At 39.0% G+C, this 22346-nt stretch overlaps 1 protein-coding gene across 5 annotated transcripts in view; it reads left to right on the forward strand.

Annotated features, from left to right (window-relative positions):
- The window catches only part of Rps6kb1 (ribosomal protein S6 kinase B1), a 39572-nt gene that overhangs the window by 14626 nt on the left and 2600 nt on the right, over nt 1-22346 (forward strand). For 2 of the 5 annotated variants that reach the window (XM_050119550.1, XM_050119551.1), the window contains exons 5-14: nt 4715-4862; nt 8301-8358; nt 9719-9819; nt 12647-12737; nt 12901-12991; nt 14170-14277; nt 15148-15210; nt 15369-15446; nt 19247-19354; nt 21736-21848. In XM_050119550.1, coding sequence (XP_049975507.1) covers nt 4715-4862; nt 8301-8358; nt 9719-9819; nt 12647-12737; nt 12901-12991; nt 14170-14277; nt 15148-15210; nt 15369-15446; nt 19247-19354; nt 21736-21848 — 959 coding nt within the window. Of the gene's footprint in view, nt 1-4714; nt 4863-8300; nt 8359-8526; nt 8570-8670; nt 8770-8931; nt 9179-9718; nt 9820-12646; nt 12738-12900; nt 12996-14169; nt 14278-15147; nt 15211-15368; nt 15447-19246; nt 19355-21735; nt 21849-22346 lie in introns of those variants that run through there. The other 3 variants (XR_007588241.1, XR_007588242.1, XR_007588243.1) reach the window with 3 other exon arrangements.

The raw sequence follows: 22346 nt of genomic DNA on the forward strand, positions 1-22346 counted from the left end.
ATTTTCAAGACAGGGTTTCTCTGTAGCTTTTGGTGCCTGTCCTGGAACTAGCTCTTGTAGATCAGGCTAGCCTCGAACTCACAGAGATCTGCCTGCCTCTGCCTCCCAAGTGCTGGGATTAAAGGCGTGTGCCACCACTGCCCGGCAAAAATAAATTTTTAAAAAAATATATTAAACTGGCCGGGAGGTGGCACACACTTTTAATCACAACATTTGGAAGATCGAGGCATGTGGCTTTCTGTGAGTTTTGAGGCTAAAATGATGTGTATAGTGAACACTAGGATAGTCAGGGCTAAGTAGAAAGATTCTATCTCAAAAACAAACAAAAGCCCTAAAATTTATTTATCTTAATGAGTATCCTAGTATCTTAAATTTTAATTACATTTAAAATTTTTGTGTGTTTATTTATATTGATCAAAGGACAACTTTTGGGAGTTGGTTTTCTCTTTGTACCATGTGGTACTGACGATCAGACTCAGATTGTCCGGCTTGGTGGCAATCTCCTTTGCCTGCTGAGACGTCTCTCACCTGCTGTCATGGCCCGTGTGTGCTCTCCAGTGCACATATGTGTTACATACTATTTACATCAGGTTAAGCATACTTCTTTAAACAGCTAGGGTTTTAATTCCTAAACCCCTAAATGAAATGATAGTAGGCTCTTTAGAGTGTTTTTCTTGCATCACGCAGGCAGAGTCCTGATCTACTAAACCTAAATGTGTGTTGAAAGAATTCTTCCTTCACAGACTGACAGATGAAATCAGGGAGAGTGAGGTATTTTTAGTGAGTTGTTCACATCTAGAAATTCTGTTGGGTTTATAAGACTTTACTTTTTGTGGGAATGGTGTCATTTGGTTATTTACTCAGGATATTGAGTAGCCCTTTTTGGAAGCAAGCTATTCTTCTAGCTAGAGACTTTGGCCAAAGTTTGTTACTCATGGGGTTGCCTTTGCCTGTGTTCTACCTTTTATTAAACTAGTGTGGAGATACTGGATGTGAATATTCTTCATTTAGATGAAATGTATTCTCTGTTTCTAATTTACTTGCTCTGTCTTTCAAGGGAAGAATGAATAAGCTTATTTTTTTTAATATATATTTATTATGTATACAATATTCTGTCTGTGTGCATGTCTGCAGGCCGGAAGAGGGCACCAGACCTCATTACAGATGGTTGTGAGCCACCATGTGGTTGCCGGGAATTGAACTCAGGACCTTTGGAAGAGCAGGCAATGCTCTTAACAACTGAGTCATCTCTCCGGCCCGAATAAGCTTATTTTTAAAATTACTCAGCCACCCTACAGTCAACCCTTTCTCCATTAAGTTTAAACCTAGGTAGGTTCTAGGTAGGTAGGTAAATTGGTATGCATTTGTATGTACATATATACGTACCTAGTTTCATTGTCTTTTTCTTCAACTTCAGAAAGATCTAGTTCAGTCTTTTCCCCTGTGTCCAGTCTTATTATTCTGGTGTCGTCATTGCCTTTGTGTCACCTCACTAACCAGCAGTCTGGCCTTCAGTCAGCCCCACCAGTTTCCACTTCCGTTCCAGAGACCATCTCAATTGACATAGCCTGCCACTTGATTTAGTTGTTATTCCGCTAACTTTATGTTCAGCAAAAATGCTGATCTGAATCTGCTTGTTTCTCACTACTTCTGTATTCCTCTCTCTGCTGCTGAGCATTTTCTGGCAGAAATCACATAAATTTTGGGAAAAATTCATGAAATCCAGCTCCATTTTATGACTTGAGACCCCGAGTATCCAACAACATTCGACATCTCCCTGCACAAATCCTTCCATTCTTTGATTGTTCAGAGCTTTTACACTCAACCTTTCATTTATTCAGCCAGAACCATCCTTCCCATGAGACAGTCATCTATGGTTTGTCCTACCTGTATTTTTCTTTTTTAATATTTTTATGGTTTATTTAACTTTATTTTATGTGCATTGGTGTAAAGGTGTCTGATCCCCTGGAACTAGATATCTTCAGACAGTTGTGAGCTGCCATGTGGTGCTGGGAATTGAACCCGGGTCCTCTGGAAGAACAGTCAGTGCTCTTAACCATTTAGCCATCTCTCCAGCCCCCCTACCTGTATTTTTTACGTAGTGAAATGTATTCTTTTCTGGAGCTAACTGCTCTGTTTTAGATCTTATTCTTTCAGCCTGTTTTGGATACTTTACTGTTATTCAATCATTCTTCCTCTGTCCTGACTTTCTTTTTTGATTCTAAAAAAATTATTTATTATTTGTGTTTGTGTGGGCACATGCATGGCACCACAATGTGTGAATGTCAGAGGATAACTTTTGGGAGTCAAGTCTATCTTTTCATCCTAGTTCTACCACAGTGCATAGTCTAGGCAGCTGGCCTACAAGCTTCCAGTCTGTTCTCCTGTTTCTACCTCCCGTCTTGAAGCGGGAGTGCTAGAACTGCAAGTGTACACTACCACAGCTGGTTTTTTCACTTGGGTTTCAAGAATTGAAAATTACATTGCAAGCCCTTTACCTGCTGAGTCAACAAAGACCCTGAACTTCTCTGTATGTCAGGAGTTTGTTAAATTGCTGTAGCTGGCATCAAACCTGTCCCTCCTGTCTTAGTCTCCTCAGTTCTGGGATTACAGGCACATTTCTGCTCCCGAGTGCTGGGATTAAAGGTGTGCGCCACCACCGCCCGGCCCCTATTCAAATTTTTAAATTCAGTTTTTGCCATATATTTTAAGAGTTACATGAGGACACTATATACTTCACCCTAAGTTCTGTTAAGAATAAGGGTATTTTCATACTTTAACTGTAGTATGATTATTGTATTTGGAAATATTAACGTTAATGTTCAATGCTGTTTTCTAATGTATTGGCTATGTCCAGACTTTTCCAGTTGTTTCTTTTGAAAAGCAGGGTCAGGGTCGCAGATAACCCAAACTGGCCTCTAACTCAGTGTATTTTGTTTTGTTTTTTTGAGACAAAACCTCTCTTTGTACTCTTAGCTATCCTGGAACTTACTGTGAAGACCAGGCTGGCCTTGAATTCAAAGATCTACCTTAGATTAGATTAGAGGTGTGCATGATCATGCATGGTCAAATTTGTGTATTTCTGTTGTGTTTTGTTTTCTTTTAAATTTCTGTCCTTGATTTCATCTTATTCGTGCGCCACCACTGCCCAGCTCATCTTATTCTTTAAATATATAAAATTATTAACATTCAGAAACCAAAGTTTCTGTAATTGCAACCAGGTGGTGGTGGTGCACACCTTTAATCCTAACACCAGGGAAGCAGAGACAGGAGGATCTTTGTGAGTTTGAGGCTAGCCTGGTCTACAAAGTGAGTTCCAGAACAGCTAGGGCTACTTGGAGAAACTCTATCTTGAAAACAAACCAAAAAAAAAAAATTTTTTTTTTTCTGTAATTGCAATAAAGAATTTCAGCAAGGTGATGGATGGCTAAACCATTGGGATTTTATTTCAGGAAATATGCTCCAAAGTCTTATTCTCTGACCACTCTTTTTTTTACTGTTAGCTTTGAGACTTTCTTAGTTGTGTTTAATTTTATAGATACAAGTAGCATATATATATATACATATATATATATATTTGTTCGTATTTTCTGAATCAGGGTCTTACTGTGTTCTGCTAACTCAGCATAGACTGACCTCAAATTTATGGTTCCACTGCTTTCGACTTTGATTCTAGGCCTTTTCCATCATACCCAGCTTATATTTGTACTCTTTTCCCTAAACACTTTTATTATTATTGTAGCCATGATATTTACATACTTTAGACTGCTCTCAAACTTATTAATAACCATAACTGGCCCTGAACTCCTGATCTTTTGGCCTCTGTCCCTCCCAAGTGCAGAAACGTCAGAAGTGTGCCTTCACATCCATCTTTCATTATTTCTTAAAACTAAGGCTACAAGCGCCAATGACAGACCTTTAACCTTCTTAATCTTTGTTTCTTATCTTCTTTGTCATAGTTATAAGGCACATTCCTTAGTTTCTTGTTCTGGCTGCCTGCATTGTATCATCTTCCCTACACACCACAATCCACTGAAAGCTGAGGTATTCATCACACTCCTCTCGGTATTTTTCCTTGGCCTCTGAGATCTCAGCACCTTTGCTGAGATGCACAGCCTTCCATTTCCTGGCCTCTTGTCTCCACCTCCAGCTGGATCTCTAAGCACTCTTTAACATTCTGACCTTGGGTTCCTTGACACATTTTGATCAGTCGAGCCTCTTTTTCTCCTGGGTGCTTCTTAACCTTCCTTGTTTCACCTTAACTTGACAGTTTGCTATCATCATCTTGAGGAAGGCTTCCTGCCAGGTTCAGTGCAGCTTCCCCACTTACCCATACTTGTTCTGTGCTTACCTTCATTGCTATGTTTTCTCCTGATGCTCTGACTCCAAGGACAGGATTCCTTTGTTAGTTCTGTTCTCTTGGCCTAAACCTGGGAGCACACTAAGCCCTGAACTGTAAGTGAATAGACACATAAACTTGATCTGTATACAGATTGCTAAAAAAACACATCAAGGTTTTCATTTACATGTTTACTACAAAACCATAACAAGGTTAGATATTTATAAGTAGTGAGTTAGCTTCCATTACCCTCATCTCAGTTTCTAGGAGGAACCATTCTGTATTGGCCAGGAAAGCATAAAGTAGATTTTTCCAATTACCATAGGATAAAAATGTTCACTATTTTGTTCTTATAGATCATCTCTTTTCCTTTAGGCAATGATAGTAAGAAATGCTAAAGATACAGCTCATACAAAAGCAGAGCGGAATATTCTGGAGGAAGTAAAGCATCCCTTCATTGTGGATTTAATTTATGCCTTTCAGACCGGTGGAAAACTCTACCTCATCCTTGAGTATCTCAGTGGTTAGTACATAGTTCATGTAATTATTTACATTTGCTCCAGAAACTGGGTTCAAACATTATTTTCCAGTGAAACATGCTTTTCTTGTTGTGAACAAGTCTTCAAATTGATGGATACATTGAAGAAGGAAATTCACGTGTGAACAAATGGTTCTGTTTATAGACAAATATGAAAGAAACTTGGAAGGTGTTTTCCTGTCTGTAAAATTTTATTTGTATCTCTTTGTAACCAATTATTTAGCACATTAATAAGCTGGGGTAGCTACTGTAGTTCACATATTCTTTCCTATATAGAAATGGGGATGCTGGGCTGGAGAGATGGCTCAGAGGTTAAGAGCATTGCCTGCTCTTCCAAAGGTCCTGAGTTCAATTCCCAGCAACCACATGGTGGCTCACAGTCATCTATAATGAGATCTGGTGCCCTCTTCTGGCATATAAACATACATGAAAGGAGTGTTGTATACACAATAAATAAATAAATCTTAAAAAAAAAAAAAGAAATGGGGATGCTTACTGAGAGTATTATGAGATATTGAAAGTTTTTGAGTCATATTTTCAAGGGACTGTTCTTTGATTGGAACTTACCAACACTTACCAACCCTATGTCTTTTTTTGTTTGTTTGTTTGTTGTTTTTGTTAAAATCTCCCTGCAAACCAGGCTGTCTGGAGCTCACTAGGTAGCTTATGCTGCCTTGAGCTGCTCGCAGTGCTGCTTCAGCCTTCTGTCCCCATCGCCATATCATGATATAGCAGAGATATGCCCGCATCTTCAGCAAACACAACTGGCAGTCTTTTTTTTTTTTTTTTTTTTTTAAAGACAGGATCTCTCTATTTATCTCTGGCTGTCCTGGAACTCACTACATACACCAGGCTGGCTTCAAACTCAGAGATGGGTTTTTGCATTTGCCACCAGCCTGGCATACCTGTGATTTCTGAGAAACAGATTTTGTCATAGCTCTTAACATGAACCCGAAAGCTGCAGAATTTCCCACCTTTTTTGTTAATACTACTTGCTTATGACTTTATAATTTCAAATTTATATAGATGATTTTCTGAGTAGTACAAGGTTTTGTGGTTCTGGGGAGTTTCTGCGCCCCTCACATAGATCCTCCACATTCTGTCATCTCATTGTATGTGCCTGTCTTCCCTCTTGATGCTTATGCATGTGTGTACACGTATGCACACGTACACAGTCAACATATTTTTGTGCTATTCAAAGATTTTTTTTTTTTTCGAGACAGGTTTCTCTGTAGCTTTGGAGCCTATCCTGGAACTAGCTCTTGTAGACCAGGCTGGCCTCGAACTCACAGAGATCCACCTGCCTCTGCCTCCCGAGTGCTAGGATTAAAGGCATGCGCCACCACTGTTCGGCGTTTAAAGATTTTTATAACTGAAAAAGTAGAAAGAAAAAGAGGAGAAAGAAAGATGGACTTGGAGAGATGGCTCAGAGGTTAAGAGCATTGCCTGCTCTTCCAAAGGTCCTGAGTTCAATTCCCAGCAACCACATGGTGGCTCACAGTCATCTATAATGAGATCTGGTGCCCTCTTCTGGCATATAAACATACATGAAAGGAGTGTTGTATACACAATAAATAAATAAATCTTAAAAAAAAAAAAAGAAATGGGGATGCTTACTGAGAGTATTATGAGATATTGAAAGTTTTTGAGTCATATTTTCAAGGGACTGTTCTTTGATTGGAACTTACCAACACTTACCAACCCTATGTCTTTTTTTGTTTGTTTGTTTGTTGTTTTTGTTAAAATCTCCCTGCAAACCAGGCTGTCTGGAGCTCACTAGGTAGCTTATGCTGCCTTGAGCTGCTCGCAGTGCTGCTTCAGCCTTCTGTCCCCATCGCCATATCATGATATAGCAGAGATATGCCCGCATCTTCAGCAAACACAACTGGCAGTCTTTTTTTTTTTTTTTTTTTTTTAAAGACAGGATCTCTCTATTTATCTCTGGCTGTCCTGGAACTCACTACATACACCAGGCTGGCTTCAAACTCAGAGATGGGTTTTTGCATTTGCCACCAGCCTGGCATACCTGTGATTTCTGAGAAACAGATTTTGTCATAGCTCTTAACATGAACCCGAAAGCTGCAGAATTTCCCACCTTTTTTGTTAATACTACTTGCTTATGACTTTATAATTTCAAATTTATATAGATGATTTTCTGAGTAGTACAAGGTTTTGTGGTTCTGGGGAGTTTCTGCGCCCCTCACATAGATCCTCCACATTCTGTCATCTCATTGTATGTGCCTGTCTTCCCTCTTGATGCTTATGCATGTGTGTACACGTATGCACACGTACACAGTCAACATATTTTTGTGCTATTCAAAGATTTTTTTTTTTTTCGAGACAGGTTTCTCTGTAGCTTTGGAGCCTATCCTGGAACTAGCTCTTGTAGACCAGGCTGGCCTCGAACTCACAGAGATCCACCTGCCTCTGCCTCCCGAGTGCTAGGATTAAAGGCATGCGCCACCACTGTTCGGCGTTTAAAGATTTTTATAACTGAAACGCTAACATTTACTTCCTATACTCAAGGACATTTTCTTATGTAACTAGAATTATAAAATAATTAGGAAATTAACATTAATATAATATCTTAGTTTTCTTTAATTTGTAACAATTCTTAGTCTGTCTTTGTCATTATGTTGACATTTTTAAAAAGAGTAGATATAGCCCAGTTTCTGTAGAATGCCATCGATTTGGGTTTATCTGATATTTCTTTGGGAGTAGATTCAAGTTAATGCATTTTTGACAGGACTGTCCAAGCGACAGTGGTTTCTTCTCAGCAGTTCAGAAAGGAGGTGTGTGGTGTTTAGATCTTTGTCCCGCTGCTGTTGATGTTCACTGTGTCACATCACTGTGTGAGGTGGTGTCTGCCAGGCTTCCCCTTTGGAATTAAAAGTGTCTCATCTCATCATGCTTTCAGGTCCAGTTGTGGCATCCATTGGTTCTTTACTATAACAGTTAACTGGTGTTTGCCAAGTGGGTTCTTACTCCTATCATTCCACTTTCACTTATACAGAGCTTTCCTTTCTGTTCATTTATTTACATCATTTTGGGTTCCTGGATTTTAAGATAACTCAGGACATTATAACCCTTTATTATTATTTATTTCGATATTCAAATTATGCCAACCATCAAGTTCATTCAGTTTATATAAAGGTTCTGAAAATGGGGAATAGTCACAGTCTCTAAAATTTAGGAGACTTAATTGTGTACTAACATTTTCTTTTACGTATTGAAAAGTGCTGGAAAGACTTTAATTAAGACTTTTAAACTTTAGGCCTGAAGTGTAAAAGCTGTAATTCCATGCCAATTTTAGGATTTTTTAAAAAATTTTTAAGGAGTTAATGTTACAGATAGAAAAAAGTGCAGACTCGTTAGAAGAGGGTTGGAAGTAAGACATTGATTTCTAATACTTTTCCTTTCTAGGAGGAGAACTATTTATGCAGTTAGAAAGAGAGGGAATATTCATGGAAGACACAGCTTGGTAAGTGAACTTTTGTGGCTGTATGAATTCAGGTAATTATTCATGTAATTAAAGGCAAAACTACATTCCCACACTGTTGCATAAATTGATCTGGAGCCAGTCAGTCACTCAGAACGTCCAGGGGGGACTGAGCAGCTATTGGAGGTCACATGATTCCTTTGCCCCCAGGACTTGGGTGGACCGCTCTTCACTGCAGAGTTTCCTTGACTTGGTAAGCTGCCTGTCTTGGTTGTGGGTGAGTGTGGTTTTCCAAGTGAAATTTTGTATGTGGAGCAATGGAAAGTATCAGAAATCATCTCCTCTTTTTTTTAGACTTTCCAGCTCCCAAGGTGCAGTCTTAGGGAGGTGATTACCCTGAGCACACATCTGTGGATTGATTTTATAGCCAGAATGGGATCTGCCCTCCTATTCGTAAGATGGCATCTGCTTCAAATTAAAAATATACACATCCTTTTGTGAAGTGACTGTATTGGGTAACAGTAAACAGTTTGACCTACACATTAATTGAATAGAAAACACGTAAATGTTTTTTCTATCTTAATTACCAAACTGCATTCCATTGTTTAATTTCAGGCCTTTTCTAACACAGAAGCTGCATTTAAGAACCTTAGGGATGAAGTGCCCTTTTTTGGAGGAGGCTCTCTGAGCCCTGTTGGAGGCTGTGGTCCTGCTGGCTGTGAAACTGCCTCAGTCCTCTAGGACACACCCTCTCCATCCTGGAGTAATCTGCAGGATTGCAACATTGTTACACAGCCAGTATTGCAGTGCTTTGTGCTTTTCGAATCCAGACAGGGTTGATTCAGCCCTTTATTCTTTTGAGGTAGATAAATTTGAGTGTCACACAGTTTATAGTTGTGGGCTGGCTGGCAAGAGGGTGGGCAGATACTGTGGGCATTGCTGTTTGTTAATACACAACTGTATTATGTAAGGGATGAGTGGGCTTCCACAGGTCAGGCTGTAAGGACCAAGACTTGATCTCTGAGAATAACAAAGTCCCTATTTCCTGTGGAATCTTAAAGTTGGGGGAGGGTGGGAGGAATTTGTTTGATCTGAATGACTGTTGGCCTAATTCCTACACAGAGAGAGCAGAACCTAATCAATAATAGTTAGAATAGACGGGACATCTTTGAGTCCCGTATGTTTTAGCAGTATGTTCTAATGGAAAAATAAAACATAGTATAGTTTGACTAAAATGAGTGACAAATGCCCCCTGTGCCATCTCTTTTCCCAGTACATTCTTCCACCCCCACTAATTTGGTCTTTGGTGCATGTCTGTTTCTTTCAAGGAATTTTATTCCATACATAAACTTCTTTGGGTAGATTGATTTTTAAATTTTTATTAAATCACTTCTGTTTCCAGCTTTTACTTGGCTGAAATCTCCATGGCTTTGGGGCATTTACATCAAAAGGGGATCATCTACAGAGACCTGAAGCCGGAGAACATCATGCTTAATCACCAAGGTGGAGCTATATCATGAACGATTCTGTAGAAAATAATCCGCTTATAACCCTCTTTCAAGGCTCCCATGTTTCTCTCTCTCTTGTTGCATATTTCCCCCACAGAATATATAACACTGTAATACTTGCTGGTACTTTAAATTATTTAGTATTTATAATTGAGCTTAAACAGAATTAAAGGGGGCTGGAGAGATAGCTCAGATGTTAAGAGCACTGACTGCTTTTCCAGAGGACTCAAGTTCAATTCCCAGCACCCACATGGCAGCTCACAACTGTAACTCCAGTTCAGGGGGTCTGACACCTTCACACCAATGCACACATTATTTAAAAAAAAAAAAAAACAGTCAAATATATTAGCCATTCTTTACAACTTAGAAAAAAATCCTATATAAAATGTTGTGACCCCCCCAAAAACAATTAAAATAAATGTTAATTTTGATTCGTGCCATTGATTTTTTTGTAATGACATAAAACTTGTTTTAGACATAGTATTGCTGCATAGCTATCTAACACAACTTAGGGTCTTCCTGCCTCAATGTCCCAAGTTTTAGAATTACTTGTATATACTATGCAGCTAAAAACAAAACTCTCTATATTTAACTAATGTCTGAGGAAGAGAAAGACTGAAATTGAACCAGATTATTTGGCATAGCCCCATTAACAAAATACTTACTAAGCATAGGTTAATCAGAGAGACTAACATTCTCTACAGCTGTGGGTATAGCAAAGTGAGTGCTGGCTGCAGCTGCGAGCGCCTGCCCCTCCTGGTTTTACTGCTGTAGTCTGAACTGGGAAAGACTGCAGTTTACTCGAGGAACAAACTAGCAGACCAAGGCATATTCAAGACAGTGAACAGCTGCTAGTCCCGGTCTCCTGAGGATGATTTATGAGATAGTTAACCAATGTAAACTCTTAGACAGAGAATGGTAGAGTGTATATAAATGTTCCAAATAGTGCTTTTTAAAAATTTGTTTGTTTAAAAAAAAAAAAGGGGGGGGGCTGGAGAGATGGCTCAGTGGTTAAGAGCATTGCCTGCTCTTCCAAAGGTCCTGAGTTCAATTCCCAGCAACCACATGGTGGCTCACAGCCATCTGTGGAGAGGTCTGGCGCCCTCTTCTGGCCTTCAGGCATACAGACAGAATATTGTATACATAATAAATAAATAAATATTAAAAAAAATAAAAAATAAAAATTTGTTTGTGAGGGGCTGGAGAGATGGCTCAGTGGTTAAAAGTATTTGTTGTTCTTGCAAAGGACCTGGGTTTAGTTCCCATTAACCATGTGGTGTCTTATAATGTCTGTCCAGGGAATCTAAAACTGGTTTTTGCTGGCAGCAGGCACACATGTAGTGTTCATATATACATATAGGCAAAACAGTAATACATGTGAAATTAAAAAAGCAAAACTTGTTTTTTTTTCATGGTAAATGATAGAATTGACAGAGTGCATTGTGGGAACCATATTTGTATTCCTACCTTCCCATCCCAGACCAGGATTTTGATTCTGAATTCTTTGTTGTTGATTTTGAGGTATTCCTTTAAAATTATTTTTCTGTTCTGGGAACTGAACTTTGTGCATGCTACCACGAAGCTATAGCCCCAGGCTTTCTGATTCTCAGTTCTAAGGCAAAGGATAGAATAAAGGAATGGTGCAATAGTAAAATAATGTTTTTAACACAGAAACTTGAATATACCATTTGGTTCTTTGAGAATAAAGGCTATGGCCAGGTGTAGTGGCACACACCTATAATTTCAGCACTGCACCGTATAAATAAAGAGGATCAAATTCAAGAGTAGCCTGGGTAGGTAGTTGAGTTCCAGGCCAGGTGGACTACCTACCAGATCCTGTCTTAAAAGCATTCTGAGGGGCTGGAAAGATGGCTCAGTGGTTAAGAGCATGTGCTGTGCTGCAGAAGAAAAGACCTGGGTTTCCAGCACCACTATTGGCTCACAACCATTGGAAACCATACTTTCACTGTTCCCGAGCTGCCTTACAGCTTATCTAGACACCAGGCAAACATACTGCACTTAAATATATACAGGCAAAATTATTCATACATAAACTTTTAAACTTGAGAAAATAAAAGATAAGTAATATAGCCCTATTTCTTCTTTTGTACCAGAATGTAGATTTTCACAGTTGAATAAATGAGTCATTGCTTGAAAAACCATTGTCTGAAAGGGACCTTGAATAATAGGGCTTTGGTGTTGTGGAGCCACTGATGACTTAAATGACAACCGAGAGAAACTTATCTGAAGTGATCTTTGTGTAAGGTGGAATTCCACCTTCTGGAACAGAAATGGTTATCTGATGCAAATTTTAGTTCTTCCCCTTCACTGGCAACTTTTGGCAGTAAATAATTCAATTCATTGTGCTAACTGATAGCATTTGGCATACATAGTAAGCGATACAGTGACTTTCTCAGACTAAGGAGTTTGAAAGTCACTTAAGTACACTGAAGAAACAGTGGAGTTGAAGCATGCCATGAGTTTTGTTTAAATACAGAATGTTTATTAGGAGTCTGTATTACTTAAACTAGACTTTCAAAGGGACTTTCTCAGGATGGAACAGAATTCTGCATGTAGGAAAAGAGCCAGAGCTGTAGGCAGCTTCATTATTTTCTGTACTTTCTCCTTACTGCATTGATTAAATCACTTCCACTTCCCTGCCTTTAAGTAGTTACTACCCCACAGTAGTCAGGTAACTAGTTCTGGACATCTTCAAGATAAGTTTTAGAAAGGAAAAGCTAAATTGAAGGAAGAGTTATCTGTTTGCTATGTTCAGATACTTGAAATTTTCAGAATAATCATGCTATCATCTTTCATTATAGGTCATGTGAAACTAACAGACTTTGGACTATGCAAAGAATCTATTCATGATGGAACAGTCACACACACATTTTGTGGAACAATAGAATACATGTGAGAGCTGCATGTTAAAAGAAATATAACTGGTTTGGGGGTAATATCTAACTTTACCTGGTTTAAAATAGTGTCTTAGTTTTCTTAGTTCAATAATTTTATTCAAATGATATAAAAGTAGATAAATTTTAAGACTTTTTTTCCTTTTTTTTTTTCATTTTAGGGCCCCTGAAATCTTGATGAGAAGTGGCCACAATCGTGCTGTAGATTGGTGGAGTTTGGGAGCATTAATGTATGACATGCTGACTGGAGCAGTAGGTGCACATTAAAAGTTGCATGTTTTATGATCTGTGCTGAACATTTTAGTAAGAGAACTTGGCTATGCTTCTAGAACATTTTCCTAGTAGAGTTATTTTTAAAGCCTAAGAATTGGTTATCAGTAGTTTTTTTTGGGTTTTGGTTTGGTTTGGTTTTGATTTTTTGAGTTAGGTTTTCCCTGTATATCCCTGGTTGTCCTGGAACTGACTCTGTAGACCAGGCTGGCCTTGAACTCAAAGAAATCCACCTGCCCCTGCCTCTGCCCTCCTAAGTGCTGGTATTAAAGGCGTGCACCACACCACCAGGCTGTTGTTAGTGGTTTAGCGTTAGTGGTAGCTTATGATTTTGTGGGATTCCACACTTTTTGTTTTACCTGCATGTTTGTCTGTGTGAGGGCACCAGATTCCAGGGAGCTGGAATTGCAGACGTCCTTGAATCTTGATGTGGGTTTGGAAACTGAATTCAGGTCCTCTGGAAGAGCAGCCAGAATGCTCTTAACTTCTGAGCCATCTCTCCAGCCCTGGGATTCCATACTTTTAACAATACTTTTATTTAAATGAACTATATAGGGACTAGAGAGAGCTCAGTGGTTGAATAGTGAAGTCTGTCCTAGTTCAGTTCCCAGCTTCACATCAGGTGTCTCACAGCCTCCTAAACTAGTTCCAAAGGATCTGGTGCCTCTGGCATTCATGGTCACCCACCCATGTACACAATATGTGCACATAATTAAAGAAATTAAAAAGAAACTGGTTTATGTCATGACAATCTAGTGAAATACATAGGGAGAAATGGGAGCTTAAAATGAGAGGCCTTACTGACCACATAAGACTTCCTGGGCATTGCTACTTATGTATCATTGCTTAAAGCCACAGGTCTGTGAGTTAACTATTTCTGAGCATGCTCCTTCTTTCTACTTTCTCTCTATTTCTTTCTTGAGACATGGTTTCTCTGTGTAGCATTCCTGGCTGTCCTGAAACTCTAGATCAGGCTAGCCTTGAACTCATGTAGATCAGCCTGAGTCTGGAGTGCTGGGACTAAAAGGCACATGCCACCACTCCTGGTTCCCAACATGTTTTCTTATCTCAATGTGTAGCTGTCCAATTCAGGAACTAGATAATAATGTTACTTAAAATTTGTTTTTATATACTAATTTTCCACTCTTTTCTACCCTTAGCCTCCTTTCACTGGAGAGAATAGAAAGAAAACAATTGACAAAATCCTCAAATGTAAACTTAATTTGCCTCCCTACCTCACACAAGAAGCTCGAGATCTGCTTAAAAAGGTAGGGTTCTTAAATGGCAACCTCAACAGCACAGACATGTACATACACGCTCAAAGACACACACACACACCTGTTGTTTGTTTGGTTTTTTGTTTTGTTTTTGAGACTCACTATATAGATCAGACTGGGCTCAACAATAGAGATCTGCCTGTTTCTGTCTCCTAAATCTTGGGATTAAAGGTGTGCACCCCTACACCTGACTCTAATAATTTTTTTTTATCTTTGAAAATCTTAGGTATGGATATAGTCACACCTCCATCCTAATTCTTCAACTTCCTCTAATGCATCCAATACTTAACCCCCCAATTTCATGCTTTCCTTTTTGTTTTTTTGAGACAGGGTTTCTCTCTATAGCCCTGGCTGTCCTGGAAATTGCTTTTGTAGACCAGGTTGGCCTCAAACTCACAGAGATCCGTGTGCCTCTGCCTCCCAAGTGCTGGGATTAAAGGTTTGCGCCACCACTGCCCTCCCCCACCCCTTTTTAAAATAACCTATGCAGTCCAGTTAGTGGTGCCTGTATAACTGGGTGTGGAGTCGTCTACTTGAGCATGGGCAATATACCAGTGGCTGTGATCCTAAGAAAAATAACTGTCCTTCCCGTGCAGCCACCAACTGCCAATAGGTCCTTCATGAAGTGGGGCTTTAAGTCCCTCCCCCATCCAAGAATTTAACATATATTTGATTAGAGGTACTAAACACAAACGACTTGTAAAGTTTTAAAGATTTGCAAGATTTTCTTTTGTTCTCAAACATTATTTGGTATTAATAAATTGTATCTTCTGGAGCACAAATAGGGCCCACATTCTCTAAAGGAAAAAATCAGTTTGATTAATTCAGGATTTTCACCAGTGCTTCTTTTCTTCCCTAAAGCTGCTGAAAAGAAACGCTGCTTCTCGTCTTGGAGCTGGTCCTGGGGATGCTGGAGAAGTCCAAGTAGGAATTGAGATGCTTGGTGTTTGGGGGAAACAATGCTAATTTTGCTTATTTGTGATGTCTATATGTGTGTATTCATATATGTTTCGCTTGTTTTGTGATTTGTAGCTTCAGAAAAGTGGTTTGCCATTTCAGTCATCCCCTTTGACTTTTTCTAGGCTCATCCATTCTTCAGACACATTAACTGGGAAGAACTTCTAGCTCGGAAGGTGGAGCCTCCTTTTAAGCCTCTGTTGGTATGTATATAGGGAAGCATGTAATATGGGAGATCAGTAACCCTTGTTCTCTAATTCTGGGGGGTTGAACCTAGGGGTCTCCCACATGCCAGGCACATGCTCTTCACTGACACCTGAGTACTGGTAGTTTTTAAAATAAGAAAAGTCTCAGAGAAACCAGGTATAGTTGTGTACTCCTGTATGATAGTGTCTTTGTTTGCTTATTTATTTATTTGGTTTTTCAAGACAGGGTTTCTCTGTGTAACAGCCCTAGCTGTCCTGGAACTAGTTCTTGTAGACCAGGCTGGCTTTGAATTCACAGAGATCCACCTGCCTCTGCCTCCCAAGTGCTGAGATTAATGGCATCTGCCTCCACCGCCCAGCTGACAGTGTCTTTGTTAATGACATCTGCAATGACCCTTTCCAAGTCAGATAACTTTCTGAGGAACCAGGGCTTTGAATGTCAACATGAATATAAGGGCAAGGGAACATAGTTCAGTCTATTAAAATGTAGCTATGGCAAAGTAACTTGGTGTTTATTTAGCTTTTGTCTTCTGCCTCAGAAATTGAGAAAATATACTTTCTCTATTTCTTGGGATGTAGGTGGAGGAAGAGGATAATGAGGCTGGTTGTTCTGTCACAGAGCATAGATGAACTGCTTTAAAATGTCAGCATACACAGGGCTGGAGAGATAGCTTCAGTGCTTAGGAACATTTGTTCTTGCAGAGGAACCTGCACCATATGATAGCTCATAGTCCTCCTTAACTCCACTTCCAAGGGATCCAACACCTTCTTCTGACCTCCAAGGACACTAGGTAGGACATACACTTAGTACACTGCCATACATGCACAGAAAATGCTCATAAAATAAACCTTAAAATATCTGCATATACAATTGTAAGGACGATAATTAACTCAGATACCTACTGCCGAACTTCAAAAATGACCAGCTCATCTTGTATAAACATAAACATAACAACTAAGCCATCATCACTTCTAAAAGGTTGACCATTTCTCCATTTGTTTTTCTTTTTTACCCGTTATTTTTTCCCTCAATAAGGATTCATAGTCAATACATAGTTTAGATGCTCCTCATTATATACAGATGTCCCTTCTCATGTCTTCTGGCCATTAATTGAAAAAACTGGATCATCTGTCCTGTAGAATTCCTCAGATTAAAAAAAAATTTTTTTTTTTAAATGTGTATGACTTTTTGGTGCAAACGTGATATGCAGTAGATATGTGTGTGTCTGATGTTTGTGAAGGTTAAAAGAGGGCATGGATCTCCTGGAATTGAAGTTATGGATGGTTATGAGCCACAGTGTGGATACTGGGAACCTAAGCCTGGTCTTTTGGAAGAGTACCCAGTGCTCTTAATGGCTGGCCCATTTTCCATCCCCAAATTCCTTACATTTTGCTAATTTTATCCCCATGGTGTCATATACTATATTCATCTATTTCCAAAATCTGGATAATTAAGGAACTTATTTAATACAGATGGAAGTCTTGATGCTGTATGCTTTAACAAGGAGGCCTAACTTACAGTATAGTTTTATTTCTATCAGGCTGTTAGTTGTCATTAACGAATGCCTGTCAATCAATAGTTCTTTTTTTTTTTTTTTAAGATTTATTTATTTATTAGGTATACAACATTCTCCCTCCATGTTTGCCCGAACGCCAGAAGAGGGCGCCAATCTCATTACAGATGGTTGTGAGCCACCATGTGGTTGCTGGGAATTGAACTCATGACCTCTGGAAGAGCAGTCAGTGCTCTTAACCACTGAGCCATCTCTCCAGCCCCCAATCAATAGTTCTTAATCTGAGACCAAAGTCTAGAAACATTTTGGTTGTGTTGCAAGAGGGCCCTGCTACTAATACTACAGCACACACACAGCTCTCTACAATTAAAAAAAATGATCAAGAACAGAAGCTGGAAAGATGGCTCATCGGTTAAAATGAACATTGACTATCATTCGGTGGACCTAGGTTCAATTCCCAGCACTAATATAGTGCCTCACAACTGACTGTAACTCCAGTTCTAGGGGATCCTACACCCTCTCTGGCCTCTACAGGCACTGGGCATGCATGTGATGCACACATGCAAGCAAACACATAGATACATAAAATAAAAAATTAAAATAATTAAATCAAGTCCAAAATGTCAGTAGTGCTGAGGTGAAAAACTCCAGTCCAGTTCTTTGTTCTCATTCAGGGTTTACACAATGGTCTCATTTTCTTATTCATTCTTTATTGCCAGAATTTTTTCATAAAGCAAACTTATCAATTGTTTTGTTACCCTAAGTATAGTTGGTACCAGGAAGGCAGGCTAAATGTTAGACTCTTTCCTAGTCTTTGGAGTAATGAAATAGTTCCTTAGTATCTTCCAAATTGTACAGTGAGTTATATATTTGTTTGTCTTAGTGTCACGAGCTCAGATATTTAATATATGCAATATTTTTCTGATTTTTCTTTCCTTTTTATTTTATTTTTTTGGATTTTCGAGACAGGGTTTCTCCGAAGCTTTTGGTTCCTGTCCTGGAACTACCTCTTGTAGACCAGGCTGGCCTCGAACTCACAGAGATCCGCCTGCCTCTGCCTCCCGAGTGCTGGGATTAAAGGCGTCTACTACCACTGCCTGGCTTTTTTTTTTTTTTTTTTTTTGAGACAGGGTTTCTCTGTGTAGTCATGGCTAATCTAGAATTCATTTTATATACCAGGCCTGCCTCTACTTCCCGATTGCTGGGATTAAAGGCTCATGCCACTACCACTTGGCTGCTTCTTTTGTTTTGTTTTGTTTGTTGTTTTAAAGACAAGGTTTCACTATATAGCCCTGGGTAGCCTGGAACTAATGGTGATCCTCTTGCTTCTACCTCCTGAGTTCTGAGATCACAGGCATGTACCACCATGCTTAACATAAATCATATTTTTAAATTGATACTTATTTCTTTTATTGGTTCCATGCATCTGACTAGACACATCATGAAAGAGAAGAAATTAAAGGAATCTGGTCATTAGATGATACTATAACAAGAAAATATACTCAGAATAAACTACTTCTTTAGAACTATAAGGGGTGAAGTAATGCATAATAAGAATTCAGGGTGGGTTAGGGAGGGTTTGGTGCTGGGGCACCTATACCAGGGAATTACATGTGCCAGGCAAGTGCTTTACCACTGAGCTACATCCTGAGGTTTTGACTCGTTATCTTATCTCTGTGATGTGATTGGACTCTTCTTCAGTAGTTATCCATACTTACTGTAGACATTGTAGACATAGTGACCACAAAGCAAATTATTTCTAGGAATTTATTGACTGAACTAGATCCACCAAAGAGTGATGAGAGGGAGATTGATATTCATAGTTTTAATAAGGATAGTTATATATTGAAATCTATGTTGATTCACATATAAAATTTGAAGATGTAGGCTTTGGCTCACTGGTATTCATCTACCAAGTATAAAGCCCTAGGTTTGAACTTAGATACCAAACACACAAAAAGATGATGTGGGGCTGGAGAGATTCTCAGCATCCCATGGTGGCTCACAGCCATCTGTACCTGTAGTCCTAGGAGATACAATACCCTCTTTTAGTTTCTGTGGATACTAGGCTCACATATGATACGCAGATATACACAAACCACCTGCATGCATAAAATAAACACTAAAGATAAAAAATGATTGGCCTCTTTCTACCTGCATCTTTTTCCTTGTCTATGGCTGTTAAGATTATTCTGTGCAGAGTGTATATAGGGCTTGTGGCACCTTTGATTGATAGGAATAATAGACTAGTCACCATTTTCTAATACTGTTGTTCTTATGAAGCAATCTGAAGAGGATGTGAGTCAATTTGATTCAAAGTTTACACGTCAGACACCTGTTGACAGCCCCGATGACTCAACTCTCAGTGAAAGTGCCAACCAGGTTTTTCTGGTAAGTGAAGGAATTTCCAAGTTGCCATAGGATATTTAAGTATGAGGATGATCAATGAGAAGTTCATGTGGGAAACCTGGGTGACTTTGCTTTTCCTTGGTAACTTAACTGGTCCCTGCAAAATAACTGATAATCTAACATTCGGTTTTAGAAATTACAATAAGAATGTTTGATTCTTTGGAGTGATTCATGTTTGGTTGAGTGCTAGTGATTTAAAATGATTTTTGGGCCAGGTGGTGGTGGAGCACGACTTTAATCCCAGCACTTGGGAGGCAGAGGCAGGCGGATCTCTGTGAGTTCGAGGCCAGCCTGGTCTACAGAGCTAGTTCCAGGACAGGCTCCAAAGTCACAGAGAAACCCTGTCTCGAAAAACAAACAAACAAAAAAAGATTTTTGGCTTTGCATCACAAGAACTATTTCATTATGGATACTAATTATTGAGTGGTGGTGGCGCACACCTTTAATCCCAGCACTCCTGAGGCAGAAGCAGGCAGTTCTCTGAGTTTAAGGCCAGCCTGGTCTATAGACCAGGCTGGCCTCGAACTCATGAGATCCACCTGTCTCCGCCTCCCGAGTGCTGGAATTAAAGGTGTGCTCCACCACCACCTAGCTATAATGTTAATTATTAATATTTGATGGCAAAACAGTGATTCATCTTTGATAATAAATGTATTGTTTTTTTGTTGAACAGGTGTCTGGCTATATCTCTAGTCTAAGGCCTCTTTAGAAATTAACCTAAAAATTTAGTTTCCAGAATAGCCAAAAAATAACTGAATAAACCCATTAAGATCCCACTTATTTGTATATTTTAACAACCTCAGGCTTAACAGATACTTAATTTATGATGAGATCTCATTAAAACTGATGGAAATTTAAAAATTGAATAAAATGCAACTTTGTCTTTAGCCCACCAAAACATACAGAGAAATGGCCTCTGATATGCAGAACTATACCTTCCTCTTGGAGCTTCACTCAGAGCCTGCTGAGTATTATTTACTGTGATACATAAGCTCACATAATGAGGAGGAAAGCAGGTAGGCAATAGGACCAATGGTTGAACAAAGGAACATGCAGCAAGAAAATGAGAGTCAGAGTCCAATAGCAAGGTTCAAAACAAAACTGAATCCAATACAACAGCAATTGTGCCCTGTATAGTGGAATTTTCATAATGTTGGCACTTGGTCACAAAAAACAAAAACAAAAAGAAACTCATATGGCTCGGTGATTAATAGTGTGTCTCACTCTTTCAGAGGAACCTGAGCTTAGCTCCCAGCACCTATGTTGGGTGGCTCACAACTACACGTAATGCAGCTTCAAAGGATCTGATGCCATGTGTCCTCAGGCATCTGCACTCATATGCACATACACACAGACATATATGCATTTATAAAATTTTAAAAATTAATTCCATACAACTACTGGTGTGAAAGTGGAAAGGTCCACGTGCTTCTAGAACGAGGAGCGGGCTAGCTTATTCCCCGAAATAACCACACAGAAATTGTATTAATTAAATTAATGCCTGGCCCATTATTTCTAACCTCTTATTGGCTAACTCTCCCAAATTAGTTTTAACCATTTCTAATAATCTATATATCACCATGAGGTCATGGCTCACAAATTCTAACCAGCGTCTGTCTCAGGCAGGAGAATTCTGGCATCTACCACACTGCCCTTCTTCCCACCATCCTGTTCTGTCTACTCTGCCCACCTAAGGGTTGCCCTATCAAAAGGCCAAGGCAGTTTATTCAACCAGTGAAAGCAACACACAAACAGAAGAACCTCCTACACCACGTGCTAAATCAGAGAATTCTGATTTTACCTTGGCTTAGTTATGAGCAACTCTTGGATATTAATCCTATCAGATTTTATAAATGTAGGTATATATGTGTGTATGTAAATATATGTGTGTGTGTGTGTAATATATGTGTATAAACAATATGTGGCTGACAATGCACAAATTATGTTTTTCTTTATAGTCAACATTTTACTGGTAAGCTGTATTTTTCTTGTTGAGTTTTTCCTCCTTACTCCCAACAATTGGGTAAAATTTTGTTATCTAGCATATGAGGCTTTAAAAGATATAAAAATGTAGATTGGTGGCGCACACCTTTAATCCCAGCACTAAGGAGGCAGAGGCAGGTGGATCTTTGTGAGGTTGAAGTAGCCTGGTCTACAATAGCAAGTTGTAGTTCAATCAGTAGTACATAGAGAGACCCCCATCTTGCAAAAATCAGAAGGTACAAAAGTGAGATCAAAGATAAGGAAGTATATACACAGTATATTCTTTATATATCATTGTGTTGGTGTGTCAGACTAAAAAGCTGTTTTCTTGATATGGATGACAAAATTTCATCCTGTAGTACACTGTTACTGTTTTTCAGGGTTTTACATATGTGGCTCCATCTGTACTTGAAAGTGTGAAAGAAAAGTTTTCTTTTGAACCAAAAATCCGATCACCTCGAAGATTTATTGGTAGCCCACGAACGCCTGTCAGGTATTTGACTCTCTTACTCTTTATTCATGTTTATGTACCTGTATGCATGTTCATGTGTATGCAACTGCGTACAGAGGGCAGCTTGGGTAGTGCTCCTCATGCAGTTTCTCTCTCTCTCACTGCCTGGAACTAGGCTGGTATGTTAGGCAGTGCTAGGATTACAACCATGCACCACAACACCCACTTGGTTTCTTACATGGGTTCTGGGTGTTAAACTGAGATCCTGTGCTTGCAAGGAAAACAGTTTTTAAGCCTAGAAGAATATAGCTTAAGAAATGCATGTACGTTACATAAATAATAAGACTGTCATATTTTGCCTAATGTAAGCAATCTGTATTTTATATTTAAATGTTTGGGCCTCTCATACATTATATAGTTTGCCCATAATAAATGTCTTTATGCATTTATCAACATTTTACATGTGCTGCATGTTATATGTATTACATATATAATACAGAATTGTTCCTTTTTTGTTGTTGTTTTTGGTTTTGTTTTGTG

The sequence above is a fragment of the Alexandromys fortis genome, unplaced genomic scaffold (genome assembly GCF_014885135.2).
Source record: "Alexandromys fortis isolate MF-2015 unplaced genomic scaffold, M_Fortis_MF-2015_v1.1 scaffold_173, whole genome shotgun sequence".
NCBI classification, from domain to species: Eukaryota; Metazoa; Chordata; class Mammalia; order Rodentia; family Cricetidae; genus Alexandromys; species Alexandromys fortis.